This window comes from Penicillium robsamsonii, assembly GCF_028829455.1.
Source record: "Penicillium robsamsonii strain IBT 29466 chromosome Unknown utg000001l_segment0_segment0, whole genome shotgun sequence".
Lineage (NCBI taxonomy): Eukaryota > Fungi > Ascomycota > Eurotiomycetes > Eurotiales > Aspergillaceae > Penicillium > Penicillium robsamsonii.
In genome coordinates, this window is record NW_026643219.1 from 5,386,484 (window position 1) to 5,407,086 (window position 20,603).

The 20,603-nt window shown below is 49.9% G+C and overlaps 8 protein-coding genes across 8 annotated transcripts; 3 read left to right on the top strand and 5 right to left on the bottom strand.

The window, feature by feature from the left end:
* Positions 1–497: 497 nt before the first annotated feature.
* Positions 498–1,865, bottom strand: N7447_002112 (putative cyclin; the record flags this gene model as incomplete). The annotated part of the gene is made up of 5 exons (XM_057226388.1): positions 498–880; positions 945–1,272; positions 1,325–1,453; positions 1,505–1,586; positions 1,639–1,865. The coding sequence occupies 5 exons, from the start codon at positions 1,863–1,865 to the stop codon at positions 498–500; spliced, it is 1,149 nt and encodes a 382-aa protein (XP_057090404.1).
* A 260-nt stretch (positions 1,866–2,125) lies between these two features.
* On the bottom strand, positions 2,126–3,058 carry N7447_002113 (uncharacterized protein; the record flags this gene model as incomplete). The annotated part of the gene is made up of 3 exons (XM_057226389.1): positions 2,126–2,515; positions 2,565–2,833; positions 2,947–3,058. 3 exons carry the CDS (start codon positions 3,056–3,058, stop codon positions 2,126–2,128), a joined length of 771 nt encoding a protein of 256 aa, XP_057090405.1.
* Positions 3,059–3,244: 186 nt separating this feature from the next.
* On the bottom strand, positions 3,245–4,347 carry N7447_002114 (putative fructosamine-3-kinase; the record flags this gene model as incomplete). Its single annotated transcript, XM_057226390.1, has 2 exons — positions 3,245–3,344; positions 3,407–4,347. The coding sequence occupies 2 exons, from the start codon at positions 4,345–4,347 to the stop codon at positions 3,245–3,247; spliced, it is 1,041 nt and encodes a 346-aa protein (XP_057090406.1).
* Positions 4,348–4,889: 542 nt separating this feature from the next.
* Positions 4,890–7,991, bottom strand: N7447_002115 (armadillo repeat protein; the record flags this gene model as incomplete). The annotated part of the gene is made up of 3 exons (XM_057226391.1): positions 4,890–5,879; positions 5,936–7,632; positions 7,694–7,991. The coding sequence occupies 3 exons, from the start codon at positions 7,989–7,991 to the stop codon at positions 4,890–4,892; spliced, it is 2,985 nt and encodes a 994-aa protein (XP_057090407.1).
* Positions 7,992–9,416: 1,425 nt separating this feature from the next.
* On the top strand, positions 9,417–10,502 carry phoB (regulatory cyclin phoB; the record flags this gene model as incomplete). Its single annotated transcript, XM_057226392.1, has 1 exon — positions 9,417–10,502. One exon carries the CDS (start codon positions 9,417–9,419, stop codon positions 10,500–10,502), a length of 1,086 nt encoding a protein of 361 aa, XP_057090408.1.
* Positions 10,503–11,422: 920 nt separating this feature from the next.
* Positions 11,423–13,204, top strand: N7447_002117 (putative tRNA-specific adenosine-34 deaminase subunit Tad3; the record flags this gene model as incomplete). Its single annotated transcript, XM_057226393.1, has 3 exons — positions 11,423–11,519; positions 11,576–11,627; positions 11,686–13,204. 3 exons carry the CDS (start codon positions 11,423–11,425, stop codon positions 13,202–13,204), a joined length of 1,668 nt encoding a protein of 555 aa, XP_057090409.1.
* A 1,188-nt stretch (positions 13,205–14,392) lies between these two features.
* Positions 14,393–16,975, bottom strand: N7447_002118 (mRNA-binding ubiquitin-specific protease UBP3; the record flags this gene model as incomplete). The annotated part of the gene is made up of 2 exons (XM_057226394.1): positions 14,393–16,402; positions 16,460–16,975. 2 exons carry the CDS (start codon positions 16,973–16,975, stop codon positions 14,393–14,395), a joined length of 2,526 nt encoding a protein of 841 aa, XP_057090410.1.
* Positions 16,976–17,736: 761 nt separating this feature from the next.
* On the top strand, positions 17,737–19,902 carry N7447_002119 (RING-type E3 ubiquitin transferase MAG2; the record flags this gene model as incomplete). The annotated part of the gene is made up of 2 exons (XM_057226395.1): positions 17,737–17,991; positions 18,052–19,902. The coding sequence occupies 2 exons, from the start codon at positions 17,737–17,739 to the stop codon at positions 19,900–19,902; spliced, it is 2,106 nt and encodes a 701-aa protein (XP_057090411.1).
* Between the last annotated feature and the right edge of the window lie 701 nt (positions 19,903–20,603).

The window sequence follows — 20,603 nt, forward strand, 5'->3', positions numbered from 1 at the left end:
AGAAACCAGTTATCGATAGGTAATGGTTCTTTTCATTGTATCTATCGATATCTCGTCACTAGTCATAAATGTCTGGGGTATCGGGAAATCAAGGGAAATATGGAACAAGAGGGGAAACTTCTAGAATGTGAGTGTCTCGCGTCCGAGATAACTCATTTCGGAAACTGTGGAGCAAGAAACCGAGTGCTTCGCCCATCTGCCCAGAAAAGTGCGCACAAAGCCCTCTTACTGGAGCTTAGCAAGGATGCCGGCGTGTCCCAACAAGAATGGGGATGAACGGTCAATAGCGAGTCACTGTGATCGGAGCATTATTATGTTGAAATCAAGATGGAACATAGTATATAGGGGCGCCCCATCCCAGCTCAATACCAAACCCGCTATCATATTATCGGTTCACGGGAACAAGCAAAGCCGTCTCTCGCCTGCGCTTCGTCGTATGAGACACACCAGGTGTCAGGAACGCAGGTGCTAAGAACGCAAATAGCAATAGCCACCTTTCACCCGTCGACCTCATATTCTTCCATTTCGACTTTAAAGTACGCTGCAACCTGTCGCCTCTCCTCATCCGCACATGCGGGATCCAGCATAAATCGCACGGCGGCGTCGCGACCTCGCTCGCCTGTCCTCTGGCGATCCCCGTTCGCTGCAATTGGTGTCAAGGGATGAGCAGGTCGTGGAGCATCTTGGTCGTTCGCGCCACTGCCGTTGGATTGTTTGTGTGGCTGGTCGATCCACGGGTGGTAGCGTGGGATGTTGTGCTCGCTGGCTTCTTGATTTAACGGGATGCGGACTGTTAGGAACCGGTCTGCTGGAAATTCCGAGCCGACGGCGGTCTGTGAGCGGTGGTGGGTGTAGAGTTCTAACAGGTCGAAGAGGGTTTCTGGATAGCTGTTAATATGTGGCACTCGCTAGGTGAATGCGAATGCAACAACAACAATACTTACCCATGATTTCTGCTCGGTTGGTGCTCCACTGCGCATAGTCTACCCCGGATTCCACTTGTTCGACGCGCTGGTCCAAGAGTCGTCCTGCAAGCTCAAGGCAGCTAAAAGCCATTGTCGATGAGTTTTGTTTGATGGGTGCAAATGTACGGTAAAGATCGGACGAAATGCGGTAGGCAAGATTGGAGACTTCGGAGTTTTTTAGTAGTCCATAATGCCGACCCAGCTTCATGAGGGTCTTTTGGGGATGCCGGGTTCGAAAGTCAAAGCCTGAGGCCTCTAACATGAGTCGTTCGAGACCGATGATGCCACGCGCATTGGATTCAAACATCTGTCGACAAGCGTTAATCCTCAGTCTTGTCTCATCTGGCATCATGACTTACGGGATCATCGGCCGATAAGTGCTCTGATGGCGCTACTTTCAAGTTGTACGCTGCGCAGACGATGTCTCGAGACTTCTTCAGCGTATCTTCGATCTTGCAGGCTGTGAACAAAGCCGCAGCCGCAGCATCCTATATTCAGAGTTAGGCTGGTCTGCTTGAGGGATTTCCGAGAGGACTCACTGTGAAATTATACTCATTATCCGGGTGCACTAATCGAAATCGGTGATAATATCCCACTGCTGTGTCAAAAGTGCGAATGGGACTGGATTTCTAGTTAGGTTTGATACATTTTGCCAGGCTTGAAGCTAACTTACAGGTTGAGGGCTCTCCGCACGCTGTCGATCCATGCCACGCCCTGAAGACGCAATGAGGTTTCACGAAGAGGGTTAACGTTCATCGCCTCGATGCAGTTTTCGACTGTCTGTTCGAATATGTATGGGTTGGCCACCTGTATAAAAGACGGGTGGATGGCCGGGGCTGATAGGCCGGGTTCCATCGTTGAGCTCCCGCGAGGAGACTCGTCCCTCATATTGCGTGCCATGACGGTTCCTTGGATTTCTTAGAAATATGGCAATACTAAGCAATGTCTTTGGAAGTTGCAAGATGCAGACGCGCAGTGACTGGATTGATATAGCGATCACGTGTCGGTTCAAGAGCTATCAATCACGTGTCGGTTTATCGGAAATATATTCTTCCGCATACCGAAGTGTATGTTTCGTTTCCTGAAAACATATGTGCAATTACTAACGTGTTGATCATACTACAGCTACATGAGTAGCATGACATTGCCTCACAAATTCCTCAAGGAACCCCACGACCAGCCCGGGTCGCCTTAGCCAACTCACTTTGAGCTGTATTATCCGCATATCTCTTGTAGATGGGAAGATAATGCGCACGATCACTTGTAGTCTTCTTGATACTCCGTCTGCTCTCAATAGCAGCCGGCCAAGTCCTCCACCGGCTCCAAATACTCTCATCTGCACCCCCTCCCCCCTCCCTCGGAATCCCCAATCCACCACTCTTAAACTCATCAAACACCCACAGTCGTACGGCCCACGGAGCCAGAACCAGATCCAGTAAACTAATATCCCCACCAAGGAAGAAAGGTCCCTCGGTGTGCGTCTCCTTCACCCAGGCTTTCAGGTGACTCAAAAACTCTTGCCGAGCCTGAACCAACCCGGCATCTGTGTTCTGCGCACTGCAAAAAACGGTGGAAAGATGGGATTATGCGAGATGTCACATAGTCAATCCAAATGCGTGCGCGGGCACGCTCGTAGATATCCTCTGGGAGGAAGCGGGGTTGGTGATCTGGGTATGCTTCTTCCAGATACTCCAGGATCACAGTGGATTCGTATAGTGGCCGTGGGTGTGGATCTGCTGGCGTTGTGAGTGTAGGGACTAGGCCTCGGGGGTTTAGTCTGAGTAGTGAGTCTGGCTTGTTGTATGGGTTGACCTCGATATATTCGTACGGGATCTTTTCCTCTTCGAGGGCGAGCCAGACTCGTTGCACTTTGTTTTGTTAATATTGGTAGTTATGAATAAGTAGCTGGGGACAAACCAAAGCTGGATAGCTGGTTATCAGTCGTTTGCCTTGAGGATAGAGGGGCCATGTACATACGGACAGAACCACCCCGCATACAACTTTAATGGCTGTTCAGCGCGATGCTGATCGACCAGCGTCTTGGCAGCACCACTGGCCTCGGGATAGAGATTGGAATCAGGATGAGCTGGCATTGTAGAATACAATTTGGTGTTCAAGGTGAAAAGAGGAAGATATCAGAGCGGACAAGTCGTGGATACTAACTAGCGTGACATCATTTCTTAAGTTTATTGATTGAACAGTGCCTCTAAGCTAGATGCTGCTTGGAATTTGAAAGCATACGACAAAAGAAATAGAAAATCTCGCAAAAGCCATAGACTCTAGTCCCTTCCATACTTCCTGATCAACTTCTGCATAATCGACATAGCACCAGATCGATATCCTCCACCAAAAATAGCATGATGATTCAAATGGTGATATCTTTTGAACTATAATTAGTAAACTTGTCCAAGTGTAAGAGAAGGGAAAAAAAAACAACTCACAATTCATATAATTCCAGCCGATCAGGATACTCCGCCACAGGCTCAGTCTTTGGCACAATACGATGATACTGCTCAAAGAACCGAGGCCCAAACCCACCAAACATATGCATAATCCCAAGCTCAAACTCACTGTGTCCATAACAAGCCGCCGGATCATACACCACATCTCCAGGCTTCTCATCGCGACCCGAGCCAACAATCCGACCCCAAGCAGCATTTCCACTCCACAAATCCCCATGAATAACAACAGGTACAATCCCTTTGCCCTCACCACCAGAAGTATACCCTAAATGACCATCCCCGAGCAATCGAGGCACAACCTTGTGTGCCGTCTTCTCAACCGCCTCGCGCAGCCCAGCGTCGGGTCCATTGCGCTCTTCAGATGTAGCCAGGATCGTAAGCAGCCGTTCATTCGCATAGAACTCAGCCCAGCTACCACAGAATCGGTTTGGCTGCTTTGTATCGCCACAGAATGTCGGCACGGAGAATCCGAATCTATGCCGGCCGGTGTCCGGATCTGGGGGTGCGGGTGTGGTATGCAGTTTTCCGAGGCGGTGCGCGAGCGTGGTTTTGTCGCCCGTACTGCGGCTCATCTTGCTACTGAGATCAAGGAACTCTGTAGCGAGGAAGTGTGTTTTGGTATTTGTCCCGGGCTCGTCGAGTGGTCCTCTAGCTAAGGCTTGCGGACAGAACCCTGGCACTGAGGCTGCGATTGCGTTGAGGGACTCGGATTCACCTCGAAACATTTCTTCTGCAGCTTTTCCATTTGAGGATCTTTTTACAAAGTAGCGTCGCTCTTCTGTTCCATTTTTGCCGGGGATCTGGGCGTGGATGGTGCCTGTGCTTGTGAAGCCTGAGCCTAGACCGGATGTGGAGAGGTCAACTTTTGATTCGGGTGGGAGTGAGAGGGCTTGAAGGATGGGTTCTGGCACTGGAGACATTATAAGATTTCTTTAGGAAGAGTAGATCTGTCTTAGATAGATATTTAACTACGTAGGTAGATGCAGATGTGAATAGACCGGATTGCAAGGGCTATGACGTTTTTCTCCACATCGATAAGAGAGCTCTTATCACTAACAACATACATACACACTTGGGCATATATACCTACCTAGGCTTTGAGAGACTATTTGGCCTGGTGAAAGTGGGAAAAGGCTATTTCTATATAACTAAGTCTCGTAAGGTGTAAAACTTTGGAGAAGAGTTGGAGTGTTGGGTATGAAATGCTCCTAGCCCTACTCGAAGAGAAATGGCAAGGAACTGCGGGAAAAGCTAACATATAGATGAAATGCTTACAGCTTTCAGTTGAAGTTTAATAGATCCTATCTTTAGGTACGATATGAGATGAGCTCAGTAAAGAGAGAGAGAGAGAGAGAGAGAGAGAGAGAGAGAGAGAGAGAGAAAGAATCGTCCATATTTTCCTACAGTACTCCGATCCATCCAGAACGTCCACAGGGAACTCTAACCATGACAAAGATATCAACTATGCGGGAGACAGTTTGTTCAACAAATGAAGCGCAGTCTTCGTACGCTCCCTTGTGTCTAGTTCCGTGTCATCCTCGAGGCTAGCCAGCCGTTCCGCAAACCCAAGAGAACGTAGTCTCACTGCCCGTTCCCGACAACCTTCATGGTCGCTCTGGTCTTCTTCGTAGATGAGGTTAATCACTACCCAGACACAGTTTGATCGAATGTCTTTGTGAGAATGGTTGAAATAATTTCCCAGAGACCGTAGCAAGTCACTGTGGAATGCGACGATGCGCCGGTGACGTGGGTGCCCGGCCGCCAAGTGGACGATGAGAGCGGCGGCTGCGTTGGTGATCTCATTGGGAACTTGGAGGGACTGACTGCTAGAGTCCCGGCGGTGAGGAAGTTGGATGGTACGTGGTCGCAATGTATCTGCGATGGTATCAAGGAAATCGTTCTGACCTAGCTCTCTGAAGAGATATTCAATCATCTCAGGTGCACCCCGACCACAGATCATGTTACGCAGTAAGTCGAATGTCTGCTCCTGGACGGCAATATCGTCCTGTCGAGACTGTGTGGTTCGAGCCAGGGTTCCGTGAAGAACGAGTTTGCGTCTACGTCTTGCATCAGGAAGGAACATGTCCAAACTCATCTTGGAGGGAGGCATGGTATCGGTCATCTTGAGGTCCTCTTCCCACTCCGCTGCATCATCCATGGGGTTCAGAATATCGACCTGTTCCCCAGCCGAGTTAGATCGACCCATCGCAAATCCGGAACCTTGATCTGTCTCCTCTTCTATCGCCCGTCGAGCCACAGCGCGGACCGGATCCTGGGAGATGACCTCCATAATCCATTCGGGGCCTAAAGTCTCAATGATGTTCATTCTGATGTCGTTTGCGGTGTCATAAACCATGTGCTTAAGAGCCCAGAGCGATTCAATCTGTAATTTGGTGTTGGATGAATGGGCGTGTTCGCAAATTATGGGAATGATATTGTGGGAAATGATCGCCTGAGAACATTGTGTTAGCTGCAATGTTTACGAACAAAATATAGACTTGGACAAACCTCTTTCATAGGACTGAAGTCCAAGGCCAAGTTACAGATCGCAGCCGTTGCTGCAATTTGCACCTCGAGGTCAGAATGGCGAAGTAGGGCAAACAGGGGCTTAGCCACGCCGGCATCAATAAGACTAGTTCTTAGCACGCTCACGGATCTGGTCAGCATTCGAGCTGTACCACAAGCAGCCAGAATTGTCGGAATCGGATTTCCATCCTCTGCAGTATTTCTGGGCATCGCATCATCAGCCAGTGCATCACTAGGCCGTGGTTTGAGGGCGTCAATGATGTAAGGGACTACACCATGTTCGCAAATCGCCTTGCGGTACTCGTCTTTGAATGGGACGAGTGCTGCTAAAGCCTTGAGAATGTTCTCTCGGTAACGCATTACATGGCAAAGGGTCGGAGAGTAACCGGAAGGCCCGAGGCGGCACTCTGGTGAAAGAGACTCAAGGTCTCGGCTTGGGCTATCATCTGCTTGCCACATCGGCCGGGATGTCTCCATGATCGGGTTGTAAGTCTCCTTGAGAAGTTGCGAAAGTCGCTTAAGTGCATTGCCTTCTACCGCGTGTCTCTGGAGCTCCTGGTCGTCCATGACCAAGTTGGCTAATACGGCAGGCGCCTCCTCTTTCAAGCGTAGGGTCAACGAGAGCAGCCCATCATGAATAGCGCCTTCTTCATCCGGCAGTCGGACGTTCTTATCTAGCATACGAATCAAGATGGGGATCAGCAAATAACTGAACATTGGGACTCGATGTTTCTTCGCCAATCCCAACCGGAAGAGGGCCGTGACAAGACGTGCGGACATCAACCGTGTCATGCTATTCTCTGAGCGTAGGATGCAGAGCAGCCATGGAACAATCGCATTCTCGTCGTCTTCTGGGACAGGCGTCTCAGCCAGTGAAAAAGGCGTGGGGTAAGAATGGCTGTGTCGGCGCTGTGAGCCTCCATGTCCCAGGGGTGGGAAATTGGCAGAACTGGATGAAGATTTTGTGTGTGCTAGAGGCACTGACGGCAGAAGCTGTTCTATGGGGTTGGTGCCAAGATGACGGGGTACTGCGGAGCCCGACAGATATGTGGATCCCCACGGACCTTTCTTGATGTCTGATGGAGCGAACCCAGGGATTTGTTTGGGAAACACCGTTACAATGCCAGGTGATGACAGAAAATGCTCCGCTCTCCATTTTGACTGTTCGATGATGACAGCCACTGCGCGTAGAATTGGTGCTAGCTGAGCGGATTCGGGGGCCGGAAGTGGCAGGTCGTCCAACGCGCCAGGTTCTTGAAGGCGATCCTCTGCACCAGGCAAGACAAATCCCTTGGCCACAACAAAGGAGGCAATCTTGAGCGCCAAAGCGTCCAACACCCCGGATTCTGCTAGTGCCGTTTTGTGGGTTTCCTCCGTGCATAGCTTGCCGATCAGGGCGGCTGCTAACTCGATCGTAGCCTGGCTGCGCAGATTCGTGTATTCCTGCAATATTATGCGTCTAAGAGAGGTGATATTTGCAGAAGCAAAAATGAGATCGGCAAGCTGTGTGTCTCGAGGCCATTGTTCCTGGCTTTGCAACGGTATCCGGTCTGCGATTGTGTTCAGGAGTCGCAGAATGGGAAGACAGAATGAATCGGGGCAGTCCGGGGACGAAAAGATTGAAAGTAGGGTTTGGGGGATATTGCTGGCGAATAGTGGGGTGAGAAACGTCGGACCACCTGCTCGGTACAGTCAATGTCTGTCTTCGCGGATTTAGACATGGATCTGATTTTCACGTACCTTGTGCCAAGCTCCCAACAATTAAAGTTGCTTGAAGGCATGCTTCGTAATCTTCTGAGGCTTTTGGCGTGGACCGGCCGTGGTGCAGTATCGATTCATTAGACTCGGCCGTTCCCGGCCATCTCGATGCCAGCACCTGTGCCAAAGCTGGTATGATTCCCTCGACAATGTAGATTTCTTTGCGCTGGTCATGACCAATCAGTTCGTTCTTCAGAGTGCGCAAAGCTGTAATCTGTGAGGATGCCGATTCGGCGCTCTGTAGCTGTAGCAGAATCGGCGGTGCGGCAGCTCGCGTCATCGTCTGGCGATCAGCCCCTCCCAGCGGGAGGTTCTCGACGTTTCACTTTGTGTGTTGGATTGGAATTGGTGGGAATATTAGAATGATATTGAGGAAATTATATCCGTCAATGAGAAGATTGTGTCGACTTGGATGTACAACATAAGATATGATGGCAAGCCGGAACTGTAGAGCCGGGCCTAGAGGTACTCCGCACTTCGGTTCTGCCGAAACACACCGTTCCCCGAAAAATGGCCCCGGATTAATGAAAGAGCGGCCCTCGGCCTTGCTTTTACATGCTGTCGCTGGTCTGAGCCATGGATATCGAAATAGTATGCATCTTGTTACAAATTTGAGCACGCCAAATGCTTCTGTAATCAGATCTGCTATCGAGTGTGACAGGGGCAGCACCTGGAGTCCAATGCCACACACATTGTCATGGTTTCCAAGATTGTTTGTCTTTTTTATGAAAAGAGGGGATAGTATGAGAAGTGTATAAATATTAGTCAATACTTGCATACGGAGAACTCCTGACTGATCTAGATTCAGCCCTGGAGTACATGTAGCCTGGTATCAGTTCTCAGCCATCTATATGCCAACATTGCAGCAAATCCAGTATACTCCTGAATCTAGGTCTAGAAAATCAAATACTCAGTAGATCGGTTAGGTATATTTAGTCATATATTGCATATAGAACTCCAATAAATGTATGAAGTACAATAATTGTATACTTGGACTCTTGGCGCTTTAACCTCATCCAGCTAGGGCACGGTAGTTACCCCCGCTTCCCGGCTCGATCTAAAGTCCCGAGAGTAAGTATATTGGACTGTAATAGTGATAAGGACTTGCCCCATATGAGATAATTTAGTTATTTCTGGATACAGGTATATCCCTCTGGAGTTACATGTAGATTCATTATTACATAGTATTCCCAGTCACGTTGGTAAATCATTCATTCCTACTGTTAAGGGAAATAGACTATACAAGAGGGTTATTTGCACCTAAATACTACATGTATCAAATACATCACTCTTTAACTAATACCACTTTAGATATCAGACACATATGTACCGATATATAACAATTGAATAAATTTTTAAAAAAATTAAAAATTAAAAAATTACCCATACTGTAACGGTACAGTCACCGGAAGCAACCAGCCACTGACAGCATGAATGTAATTACCTCACCCCCCAACGAACAAGATTTTCAACTTCGCCCCTTTCTAAAAGGTCGGAAGCATTCCCCCCCCCCCCCCCCCCCCCCCCCCCATCTTCTCTTTAACCTTTATAATCCTTACATCCCTTTTGCTTTCCTCCCTTTTTAAGCCTCTGAGAATGAGGCCGGCCGTGCACCCACGCCATCCACTGCGCGCCCTGACTGTGCGCCCACGTGGTCTCACCTTGCACTGTGAATGCTCAGTCTAGCATTCCTTAATAACTTAATATGTTGGCGTCTTCGCCTTCGCCTTCAACGGCTGCGTTGCGCTCCCCGCTTCCTTCAACTTCGGGGTCGCATTCCCACTATGAGCCTACTGGCGCTCCACAATTCAATAGTCCACGGTCCTCGCGTCTGGCCATTGACGAACTTCGTTCAGCTTTGAATCGACATACTGTCGATCCTTCCTCTCCTGAAACTTCAGATCTTCAGCGTAGGCGCGCATCTACATCCGACACTTTGAAAACTCTGGTCAACAATTCGGCCTTGGCTTCGACCCCCCAATCGACCACTTTTTCCACTGTGACTGCAACCCCGGCGACCGCCACATCTACAAATCCACCCCCGACTTCCTCCCCCGCCCCCTCGATGCCCGCCCCTACCCCGGGTTCCAACAAGCGCAACAGCCAACGCGACCATCACTCATCGGATGCGGCACCGGCGGACTACGATGGCGAAGATTTGGAGAGATCGCAGTCCAAGCGCCTGCGACCTTCCAAACCAGATGTCAAGATGTTGCCCACGCAATATGAACTGGCCGACCCCCGTGACATGGTCGTGCTGATCTCCAGTATGCTCATGGAGCTGATCCGATTCAACGACAAGATTCCACTACACCAGGGTCGTCTGACTCGCTTTCACTCGCGCTCTCCGCCCCGAATCTCCGTGCAAGATTACCTACAGCGATTGACGACCCACGCTACTCTCTCACCCCCTATCCTCCTCAGCATGGTCTACTACATCGATCGACTCTGCGCGTTGTACCCCGCCTTCACTGTTTCCAGCCTAACCATCCATCGGTTTCTGATCACTAGCGCCACAGTCGCCAGCAAAGGACTCAGCGACAGCTTCTGGACCAACAAGACGTATGCTCGAGTTGGTGGAATCGGAATGACGGAATTAGCCATGCTTGAACTCGATTTCTTGTTCCGAGTCGAATGGCGCATTGTCCCACAGCCGGAAGTGTTGGTGGACTATTATCAGAGCCTCGTCGATCGATGCGACGGGTTTGAAATTGAAGGCATCTGCCAAAATGGTAGTGCCAAAGCTGGAGTAACCGGCATTGCTCCAGCAGCCGGTCCTGTTTCAGCGTAAGGCTGGACCAATACGCTCCAATTACGCCGATGCGAAATCTGCACAAATTACGTTCTGCCCTGGACCACTCGGGCCGGTCTCGAGTCAGCCATGGATGAGTGGATTCTTCCTGTCACCCGCTGAGTCACTGGCGGTGTGATTTAATACATACCACTTGCATTATGGGGGTGATTCAGGTCTAGATGCACCATTGCTTTGATCTAATATCAAGGAGCATCGGTATCAGACATGGCTCTTTAGAACAGGGATCTATTCCAGCATATACCAAAAGGTCAATGGGCAATACCTTACTTTCCAGCGATTTCTTTTTTTCAAAGGGCCTTCGGCGTTTGATGTCTCAAGGGATGAGGGTGGTATCTATGATCAAATCACCTATTGTCTTAAATGTTTCTTATAGAACCATACAAAATTCAAATATCCACTCATAATCTAAGCCCTGGCAATTGTAGACGTAACGTGTGTTTTTTCTTTATGTACATCATCAGCTCTTGCATTCTATACACTGTGAGGCTGAGAGGTGTGAGGCTTAGATGAAGCGACTACCATTGCTATTCCCTTGCGGCCTAGTTTCCTATGGTACAATAATATAATGGCTCATTCATAAAGTACCTACCTCGAAGAATCCGAAACTATACAGACCAAAAAGACTAAAACAGGCCTAGCGGCAAACCTGCACTCAGAGTTTGCACTGTTTGCACTCCCAACTTTGTATAGCTTTCTTTTCTTCAAGTCTATGTGATGCTTCCTCTTTCGCTAAATTATTGAAGTCGACATCGGCAATTGAGGTTTAAGCGCAATTTCAAGGCATTGTAAATTGGAACCGGTTTTAGTCTATGCCATTGTACATGGTTAACCTATCTTGACACACTCACTTTATTCCACCCCGCGCCTGATTGGGTGCGTCATTTGAGATAGCTAGAATGGACGTCGAAAAGACAATCAGAGGCCTCAAGCCCCTTGGCGGGCAAGTGGTTCCCATTCGGACTGTCCAGGAGACAAGGCCTCCAGAAGAATTCGGTATGACCTACAGCATCGCCCCTCTTCTTGCGACATTAAGATTAACCAACAAATAGGCGATGCCTTTGTCGCAGAAGTCAATGTGAAGTCTGCATCCAAAGTGATCAAGTAAGATACAGACACGCCTGCTTCGCCGGCCTGAACACCAAATTAATTCCTCAATTAGGGCTCTCGACGCGGCTTTCCCCAAAGACCCTTCCCTTCCGCTATCACACCTCCGTCGCTTCGCTAAAAGAGAATTACTCCCATCCCCACTGAGGGCAGAGATTGAAAGCCAGAGCGCTCCTCCAGCAGCGCCGGCACAAACCATATTCGTGCTCATATCACCGCCATTGCCTGATCTCACCACACTAAAGGCTCTGCTCGCTCCATTTGCGCCGGACACGGCGCCGGCCGCTACAAACGATCCTCCCACTGCAAATGAAACGCCAGACGAGGCTTCACACTCCGATTCTTCAGCCCCTACCATTCATATTCATCCCGCTACAATCCCTCTTTGCCCTCCCTTCAATGCAACCCAGGCCGAAACATGGAGCAAGACCCTCTGGCCAGTCGTATTCAACCCAGCCGCACCCCGCTCAACTGTCGCGCCACCCCCTCAAATCCTAAAACGTGCACAGGAATCCATTGAACCACGGGCAGGGTACTATCTATCCCTGGCGCGCAAAGTAGCAGAGGAAGCAGAACAATCCGGGCTAGGCCGCGGCATAGGCGCAGTGATAGTCGACCCTGCCATCGAAGAAGAAATAACCGAGACAGGCTACGATGCCGGATATGACACTACAGCAGAATGGGATGAAGCAGTCCTCGTAGTTGCCGGCGATGCGCGGTACTCCCGCTCCGAGGCAGGCGCACCATCCCAGGCCCAGCTGCACGCCGGGGTAGCGCCAAATCCAGCGAGCAAGACATACAACGCGGATGTCGAGGGCGGGCCTGAACTGCACGCGCTGATGCGTGCTGTCGATTTGATTGCTCGCTGGCGCCGAGAGCACGATCGTCTTGACGACGTGTCTGCGTCAACGACTACCGCGGGTCCATCGAAGCCTGAACTAGAACAGTCAGAGCTAAGCGCCTTAGAATCATACTTCTTATACCGCCACCGTCCTAGCACAACCACCAACATCCCCAACTTACCTCACTCTCCGTCCTCTCCATTGAAGAGGAAACACCAAGACCCTAACCCTGAATCCGACTTGACTATCGACCCCTCTACAGGCCCTTCCCAATCCGAGCTTCACCACCCGCCTCTCCCGGCTCCTCCCCCGTCTACCATAGTACTTGCGGATTCTGCTACACCGGCTATAACGCCTGCAACCCCGCGCATTCGTACTCGCTCACAGGGTGGCTACCTCTGCACAGACTTGGACGTCTACCTTTCCCATGAGCCATGTCTGTGCTGCTCTATGGGCATACTTCTCTCCCGGTTCCGGTCTGTCATCTTCCCCAGAAGTGGGAGGTTGGAGAGTGGTGGCCTGTCTTCTGAGCCGGTTGTTGGTCCTGTGGCCGATGAGGTTGTTCAAGCTGCAGAGGCTGACACTTCTGCAGTTGATGGACAAGACGAGAGAGGGTATTATGGGCTGCATTGGAGGAAGGAGTTGAACTGGAGGGCTCTTGGATTTGAGTTCGTAGAGGATGGGGATTTGGAAGCGAAGAGCGAGGTTGGAATGCCTGTTTTCCATGCTTGATTGCATATATTCATAACTGTAATAACTATTCGGTTCAGTATAACCTACATCAAAGGTCATACATAGAAAAGTGCTTTTGCTTCCGCATTTTCCAGAATATCTGAGACCACTAAAAAAGACTACTAGAAAGACTACAAAAAATATACCACAAGGCCGCATACGCAGCCGTCTACCCTTGTACATAAACTACGTGTTACAGCAATACACTCTTGAGATAAACTTCCTTTGAAATTTTTTTTGGTAAAAACAGGCTTTTTGATATACCACACCTGGTATTCTGCGTTCTCGCGCAATTCAGATATCCCGACCTGTAGCCTCTCCTTCAAACCTCCAACCTACTGTGGTCTGCACCATTAACATCCCTCCTCTTCCTAACACGAGCAAGAAACATCCCCGACGCCCCAGGCTGAACAACCCCAGCTCTCTTCAACACCCGCCTTCTATGCAGACAAAGCAATCAAGATCAAGACAAGGAAATTCGTGACTTCGTCACAGGATCTCCTATATCCTCGCCAGATGTCGAATGACATGGCAAAGTACACGAAAAAAAAAGAATTTGGTAGGAACAGCTCAAGGAGAGCCATTCTTTTCGGCCTGCTCGTGTGCGATAGGGCCAAGATCAGTTTGAACGATGTATCCATGAGAAAACGGAAAGGGGTATAAACCGCGGTCGACATCCCATAAGATACAGCCCAAAGGTAGACGAAAAAAAAAAACAATTGGCTCAAAAGACAATGGGCGGTGAAGTGTTTGGGTTCGTTACATTGGAAGAAAAGAGCAAAAACAGCAAAAAGAAAAAGGTCAAAACGGAGTTCAGGTAGATGCTTTTGTGAAGCAAAGGTGAGATATGTTAATGAGCCTTTGGGGAGAGAGAGGTAGATGATCAGGGACCGCCGTGCCCTAGGTTGTGTTCCTCTCTCCAGACGGCTTCATTGTGAACGGTGTTTCATGTGCAGAGGCGAACTATAAACACAAAAATGGAACGAGCTCGCCGAGGTTGATAGATGTTATGTATGACCTGTCGATACAGGCGGCAGATAATCCCTGAGGTGAGGATCAAAATGCATGACTTTATGGAAGACACAAAACTCGATGTGTTCACAGAACGTAGTGGGTACGATGCTTTTTCAACGTGTCGTTGAAGAACGAACGCCCAGCCTAATGGCGAAGCTTTTGGGGTGAGAACCCTCAATCCATTCGCTGGTAGAACAATAGATAGGCAACTTTGTTGTCACGAGAGCCATAGCGGCCCAGTGGGGTTCGGACCCCAGAGGGAGCGGCGGGGGGTGGAGTGACACCGTTCACTGATTTCTTGCTTGCATGTCCGTTGGCACCATTGCCATTGACCTGGCTCCAGCCCTTGTCGCTGTCGGTCAAATCCATGTCATCCTGATCGATATGGTCGAAAATATTGCCGTTCGGGATCTTGCCATGCTTGTGCTGCTCAAGAGCGGCAGCAAGAACCTTAGGGTCTTCCTCACCACCAGCTTCCGCCACTTCCTCACTGCGGACGCGACGGATGGCAGTGTCATCCATGCGGATCCATTCCAAGCCTTCCTGTCGTCGAACATCGACCGTGTAGTGGCCACCGCTGGCGTTCTTACCGTGGTGGTAAATCACACCCATGAGGCGGTACTTGGGGGGACCTCCATTGGCTGCCATGGCGTTACGCCGATGAGCTGGGAAAACCTCCCGTGGAAGCTCCAGGTCTAAAGGATATCCAACCTTCTTCCAAATCTTCTGAGTGGCACCTGTAACACTGTCGTACTGGAAGCGCTTGAGATGAAGAATGAGGACAGGGGGCAAGGTCTCAATGAAGATCTGTTTGGTCGCGGTGATGTTCGGTCCGCGTGACGAGTTGAAATCACCCTGGATGCTTTCTGGCTTTGTCATTCCCTTGAGCGCATCGAGAATGTTGTGAACGTCATGCGATCCAATGTCGAGTTGCAAAGGTTGATAGGGTTCCAACGTGACAGAAGTCTTGTTGCCAGGTACCTTGAATTCTGACCGAAGCTTTCCCCCAAAGATTCTGGTGACCGGCGACTCAGCAGCAAGAGAGCCAGACAGTTGGGTGGTCGCTGCTTTTTGCTTGTGGCCAACTTCCAACCAGCCATCGACAGAAGAATCGCTTCCTTCCTTCGCTGCGGTGTGCGCTTCGGCGCGAGCGCACTCCTCGTGCATCTCCTCAAGAAGGAAGCCTAAGAACTCTTGAGCGTCCTGTTGATGCCCGCGCCGCATGTCCCTGAATCGTGGCAGCTGTCGAACCATCTCATAAACAAATTCAGGAACGAAAGAGTCGCCATATTGCTCAAGCTCATTGGGCTTCAATCTGAGGCGAAGTTGGTCTTCGGAAGTGGCCGCGTCAATAACACGGAATTCTTTCATGAACATGATCATCGCATCGATCAAAGGAAGATCACTGTGGAAGGTGTGCGCAGCACGACGGCCAAGATGATCAAGGAATTGGTAGAATGGGGTACAAGAAACAAGAATTTGCAACACAGAGTTCATGTAGCACATGTTTCCAGTGTTGACCAGTCCTCGCGGTTCAAGGAATGCGATCTTGTCACTGTATTGAGTGACATCTTCTCCCAACTTGCTCAGGACGTCTGCGAGGGATTTATTTTTCTGAGCAGGCAATCCGTGTGGTTCGGCCAAAGCAGCGGCGGCAGCGGCACTTGCTGCTCGCGCCGACTCCTTTGAGCGGACCAAATCAGCCCAAGATTTGGGTGCAGTTGGCACAGGCGAAGTTGTCTTGGTTTCAGCAGAAGGAACTTTATCCAATTCTACCACCGGGGCAGGAGTCGCAGGTGCAGTCGATTTAGGAGTTCCAGATGCGACACTGCCATCTTTGGCTTGGCGACGTGGGGTAGATGGCACATTGGGCACCACTGGAACAACTGGAGCAGGCTTTGAGCTTTTCGAGTGTGATTGTGATTTCGCAACCGACGAAGGAGTGGTGGGCTGTGTGGAGTCTGTATCAGACGGTTGGAATGTGGTGGTGGTTGGTGTTTGAGGTTCCGAAGATTCTTGGGTAGATGAGCAGGATGGCTGAGTCTCTTCGTTTTCATCTCCTTCGATGACCATGTGCGTGTCTTTGGTGGGAAGCTCAACTGATGACTGCATGACACGGCCCTTGCGACGTCTGCGCGGGATTCTGGCCGGGAAGGGCTGCTCTGGAACCGAAAGCCAAGGAATCTAGATTAACAGTTAGGAAATATTCATGTTTGATTCGCGATGAGAGTAAGCACTTACTGGTGGGGCAAAAGTGGGCTTCGGCGGCAGGTTTGGCTGTGGCTCCCATCGTGGTGGCGGAGAAGCGATGGGATATCCTTGGACCGAGTGAGGTAGAACAGCAGGGTATTCCTGCATTTCGGGCTGAATTGGCTGGATCGACGGGTGCATGACAGATGGCGACATAATCGGTTGCAGTGGAGTCGGAGTTCTTTGATGCATGGGCATCGAATGAGGAATATGCGTGGGCGCCATGACAGGCTGCGAGTGAGGATAAGAAGATACAATCATCGGTCCATAGGGTGCCTGGTATGGGCGTGGAGGACCCTGGATATGTCCATATGGTGGATACCAGTAAGGGTATTGCTGCGATGAATATGGTTGATGAGGCATGTGGCCATTCATGTGAGGAGGATATCCCATGTACTGTGGTGATCGCATGTGTGGAGGCGCGGCGTTGTAAGAGAAGTCTTGCTGGCGCCTCGAAGGAGGCATGGGCAGCTGCCCATGTGGCATGGCAGGAAGGTGGTGGTTCATATTGAGTTGGCTAGAAAAAGAAGTTGTCTTGACGTTCGGTCACGCGTTGCCTCAAATGAGTGCCATGCGCGATAGCAGTCAAGAGAAAGGAAAAATCTAGAGCTGCTAGCGCATTTAGGCAGCCATCGTGGCCTCAATAAGAGCTGTTGGATATGTTGGAGAATGGGAGTGGAGGATGAACTGCGTTGAAAGAGCTGTTGGATTGCTGGGATTGGTGGAAGGAGACTGGCAAACCAGATCGGAGTGAGGAAACAAGAGAAAGAAGCAGACCGCTGTACAAGTAACTCTCTAGGCGGAGAGAGTTAGCAAGTGGAGGATGAGAAGCGAGCGAGCAGAAGGAAAGAAAAAAAGAAATAAGGGAGGAGGCCTCGATTCACCGTCAAACGAAATGAAGCTGAAGGGGACCGAGACCGAATTGGGTGTCGGGAGTTGCTGGTTCACGTGACATTGCGATTTGTAACCGGAGAGGGGCGAATTTGGACCCTGCACGACATCAACTGGCACCCTGAGGGCCGTCCCTCGATCCTCACTACTATTCTTACATGGCCTTTAAGGCCATTCATTCTCTTCTTCCTGTCCGGCTTGTTCAGCATATGGTGGATCAACGGATCTACTGCCCGCTAGCTGATTGACATCTTATCAGTTGTTGACTTTATCCAGTCCCCATAGAACCCCTCATCTTCCAACCTAGCTCGTTTCGTCTCTCTGCCTTGTTTGATTTATTGGGGTTTCCACCATTGAAGGACTATTACTACAAAGATATGTCATCTAATACAGGACAGAACCCGCCCCCTTCTAAAGCGGTAAACATTCCGAATACAACCTCATCCACTCCATTCCACTCAGCAGCTCCAGCGGAGAACAGCTCTCAAAGGCGCGTCGGAGGTTCTGGGAGTTCTCGGCCAGTGGTACCATCGAAAACTTCAGCCACCCCAAGGAATAATCAAGCTCGGAAGAGTCAGCATAACCGTCAAAGAAAACCTCGGTTATTGGATGATGACGAGTACAACGAATCGGTGGGTTCACAGGTCTATCTTCCTAAAGAGCTGCCTGCTGACCCTGGAGGCATTATCTAGGCCGCCATGAAATCCACCACCAGCCGCAAGGGACAGACGTCCATCACTCACTTGATGAACTTTTCACTTCCACCTCGCCCGCAATACCAAGCACCTCCTCGCAACATCCGACGGTATACATCGTGGGGAGCGGGTACAGTGGACAAATCGCGCTATGTCCATGCGAATTACCGGTTTATTGTGATGCCAAATCAAAATTTCCATGCTCAGGCAGCCAATGCCGATGTTCATCTCGATTGGGCTTCGGTCCTTCAAGTACTGGTATCTGCCCAGACACAGGCTGCCAGTTGCCCCATTTGTCTTTCTACCCCGGTGGCACCGCGAATGGCACGGTGTGGTCACATCTTCTGCCTCCCATGTCTTATCCGATACATGCACTCATCCGACGATGATAACACAGTCCCTGAAAAACGGCACCGTTGGAAGAAATGTCCTATCTGCTGGGACTCCGTGTATATCTCCGAGACTCGACCTGTGAGGTGGTTCCGTGGCCAAGAAGGCGATCTTCCCGTCGAAGGCGGTGATGTGGTATTGAGACTTGTAAAGCGAGAGTCGGGCAGCACCCTTGCTCTGCCTCGTGATGGATCTGAGACACTTGGTCCAGGCGAGGATGTTCCGTGGTATCATGTGGCGGATGTTGCCGACTATGCTCGAATCATGAAAGGTGGCGAAGAATATATGACCGCTCAGTATGATGCCGAGATCGAAGACCTCCGTAGGCAGGAAGTCGAAGACGAGCTTCTCTTTGGTGATGAGAATACTTGGACCAGAAAAGCAATCGGCTCTATCATGGATGCCAAGGAGAAGCTGAGAGGCATTGGCAATCCGCCTGATGTCCGGCCAGTGAAGGAACGCACCATTGCACCCACGCCCGCCAATAGCTCTTCTACAGACTCTACGGCGATGTCTGCCACATCAGCTGAAGCGGATCATCTCTCTGAAACCCTAGACGGAGTCCATCTTGATTCCAAATCCAGTGCCAAAGCTAAAGCGAAAGGCCGCAGCCAGCAAGCACCAGAGTCGTCCGGGCCAGATCAATCATATCATTTTTATCAGGCGTTGCCTCAGTTCTACCTCTCATCCTTGGATATTCGTATCCTCAAGGCTGCATTTGGAGAATATTCTTTGTTCCCTGCAACCATCCTACCACGAGTGGAGCACATATCAACAGGCCACATCGTGGATGATGAGCTTCGCAAGCGAGTGAAGTACCTCGGGCATCTTCCGCAGGGATGTGAGGTTAGCTTCCTGGAGTGCGACTGGAGGGATGTAGTTGTCCCCGAAGTTTTGGGGCGTTTCCGCGCAGAAACTGATAGGCGACGAAGGCGTAACCGGGAAAAAGAAGCCCGAGAAGAAAAGGATCGCATTCGCGCGGAGAAGGAAGAGGATGACAAACGGTGGGCTGCCGCTCGGCGCAAGCGGCCAAGCATTGGAAGTGCCAGTGCCAGTGAAGCTCCATTCTCTGCTCATGACTTCCAACCACTTCCTCACAATGCAGATCCTACATTATTTAACGCCACCGCCTCCTCGGCCTCTCCTCCACGCTCGTCTGGATTTGGGGCACTGGCTTCTCCTTCCACCAGTCCCCCAGGTATCCGCACTGTTTGGGGCACAACAGCAGTGGGCTCACTGTCACCAAGCCTTGAGGCTCAACGAGCTATACATAGCGACGGGTGGCGGCAGGGCTGGGAGGATGAGCTCTTCGCCCAGCAGGAATCCGATCTGCTCGCTCAGACAGCATCTGGAGACCAGAGTCTAAATTCTGGACCATCTTCTAGTGGGGGTAAGAAAAAGAAAAAAAACAAAACCAAGATCACACTGATGGCCACTAGCAGCCAGAGAGGAGCATAGGTCTTGATCAAGCCTTGTTTGTTTCACTGTTCTCAATTCCCATCAACCTCGTACTATATATCATATATGATCCATTCCCTTGATTCTTCGGGTTGTCTTAGTAACTGTTCTAGAGTTGCCTGTATTCTATTGTAACTATTCAAATAAAACACATGACATTTATTTACACCGTAATATAATCCATTTGGCTAGAAGAACAGAATGTAGAAATAGGAGTCTAGGATGATTAGAAATAAAACAAATTGACCCATGTGATCTACTGAGATGTAATAAGGGGTAAATTGTATATTAGATCTCAGGGCATATAGCTTGGGCGCTTGGCACTCCGTCAAAACAGGCAGTTGACAACGAGTGCCCACTAATTTCCTAGTAAATTGCCGTGAAATGTTACAGTGGGAAAAAACATATGTAATCCCTTTTAACAAGGGAAATCATAGTATTGTATACTCCAGTTCTCTCTGCGTTTTAGCCGACATATAAACCATACTAAGATATTCCACTTCTATCAAAGGACATGACTACCTTTTATAGACTTAAATTTACGTGGGAGGTGTAAGCAGGTTTTAAATTATTGAAATGGTTATGTAATCAATTAGTACACGGAGTAAACATTCAGGACATTCTTGTTTTTTCCCTCGCTCCTTTTTACCCTTCCTCTCCTTACCCTCAATTGCAGTCGGAACCTTGGTCTTCCGATTAGG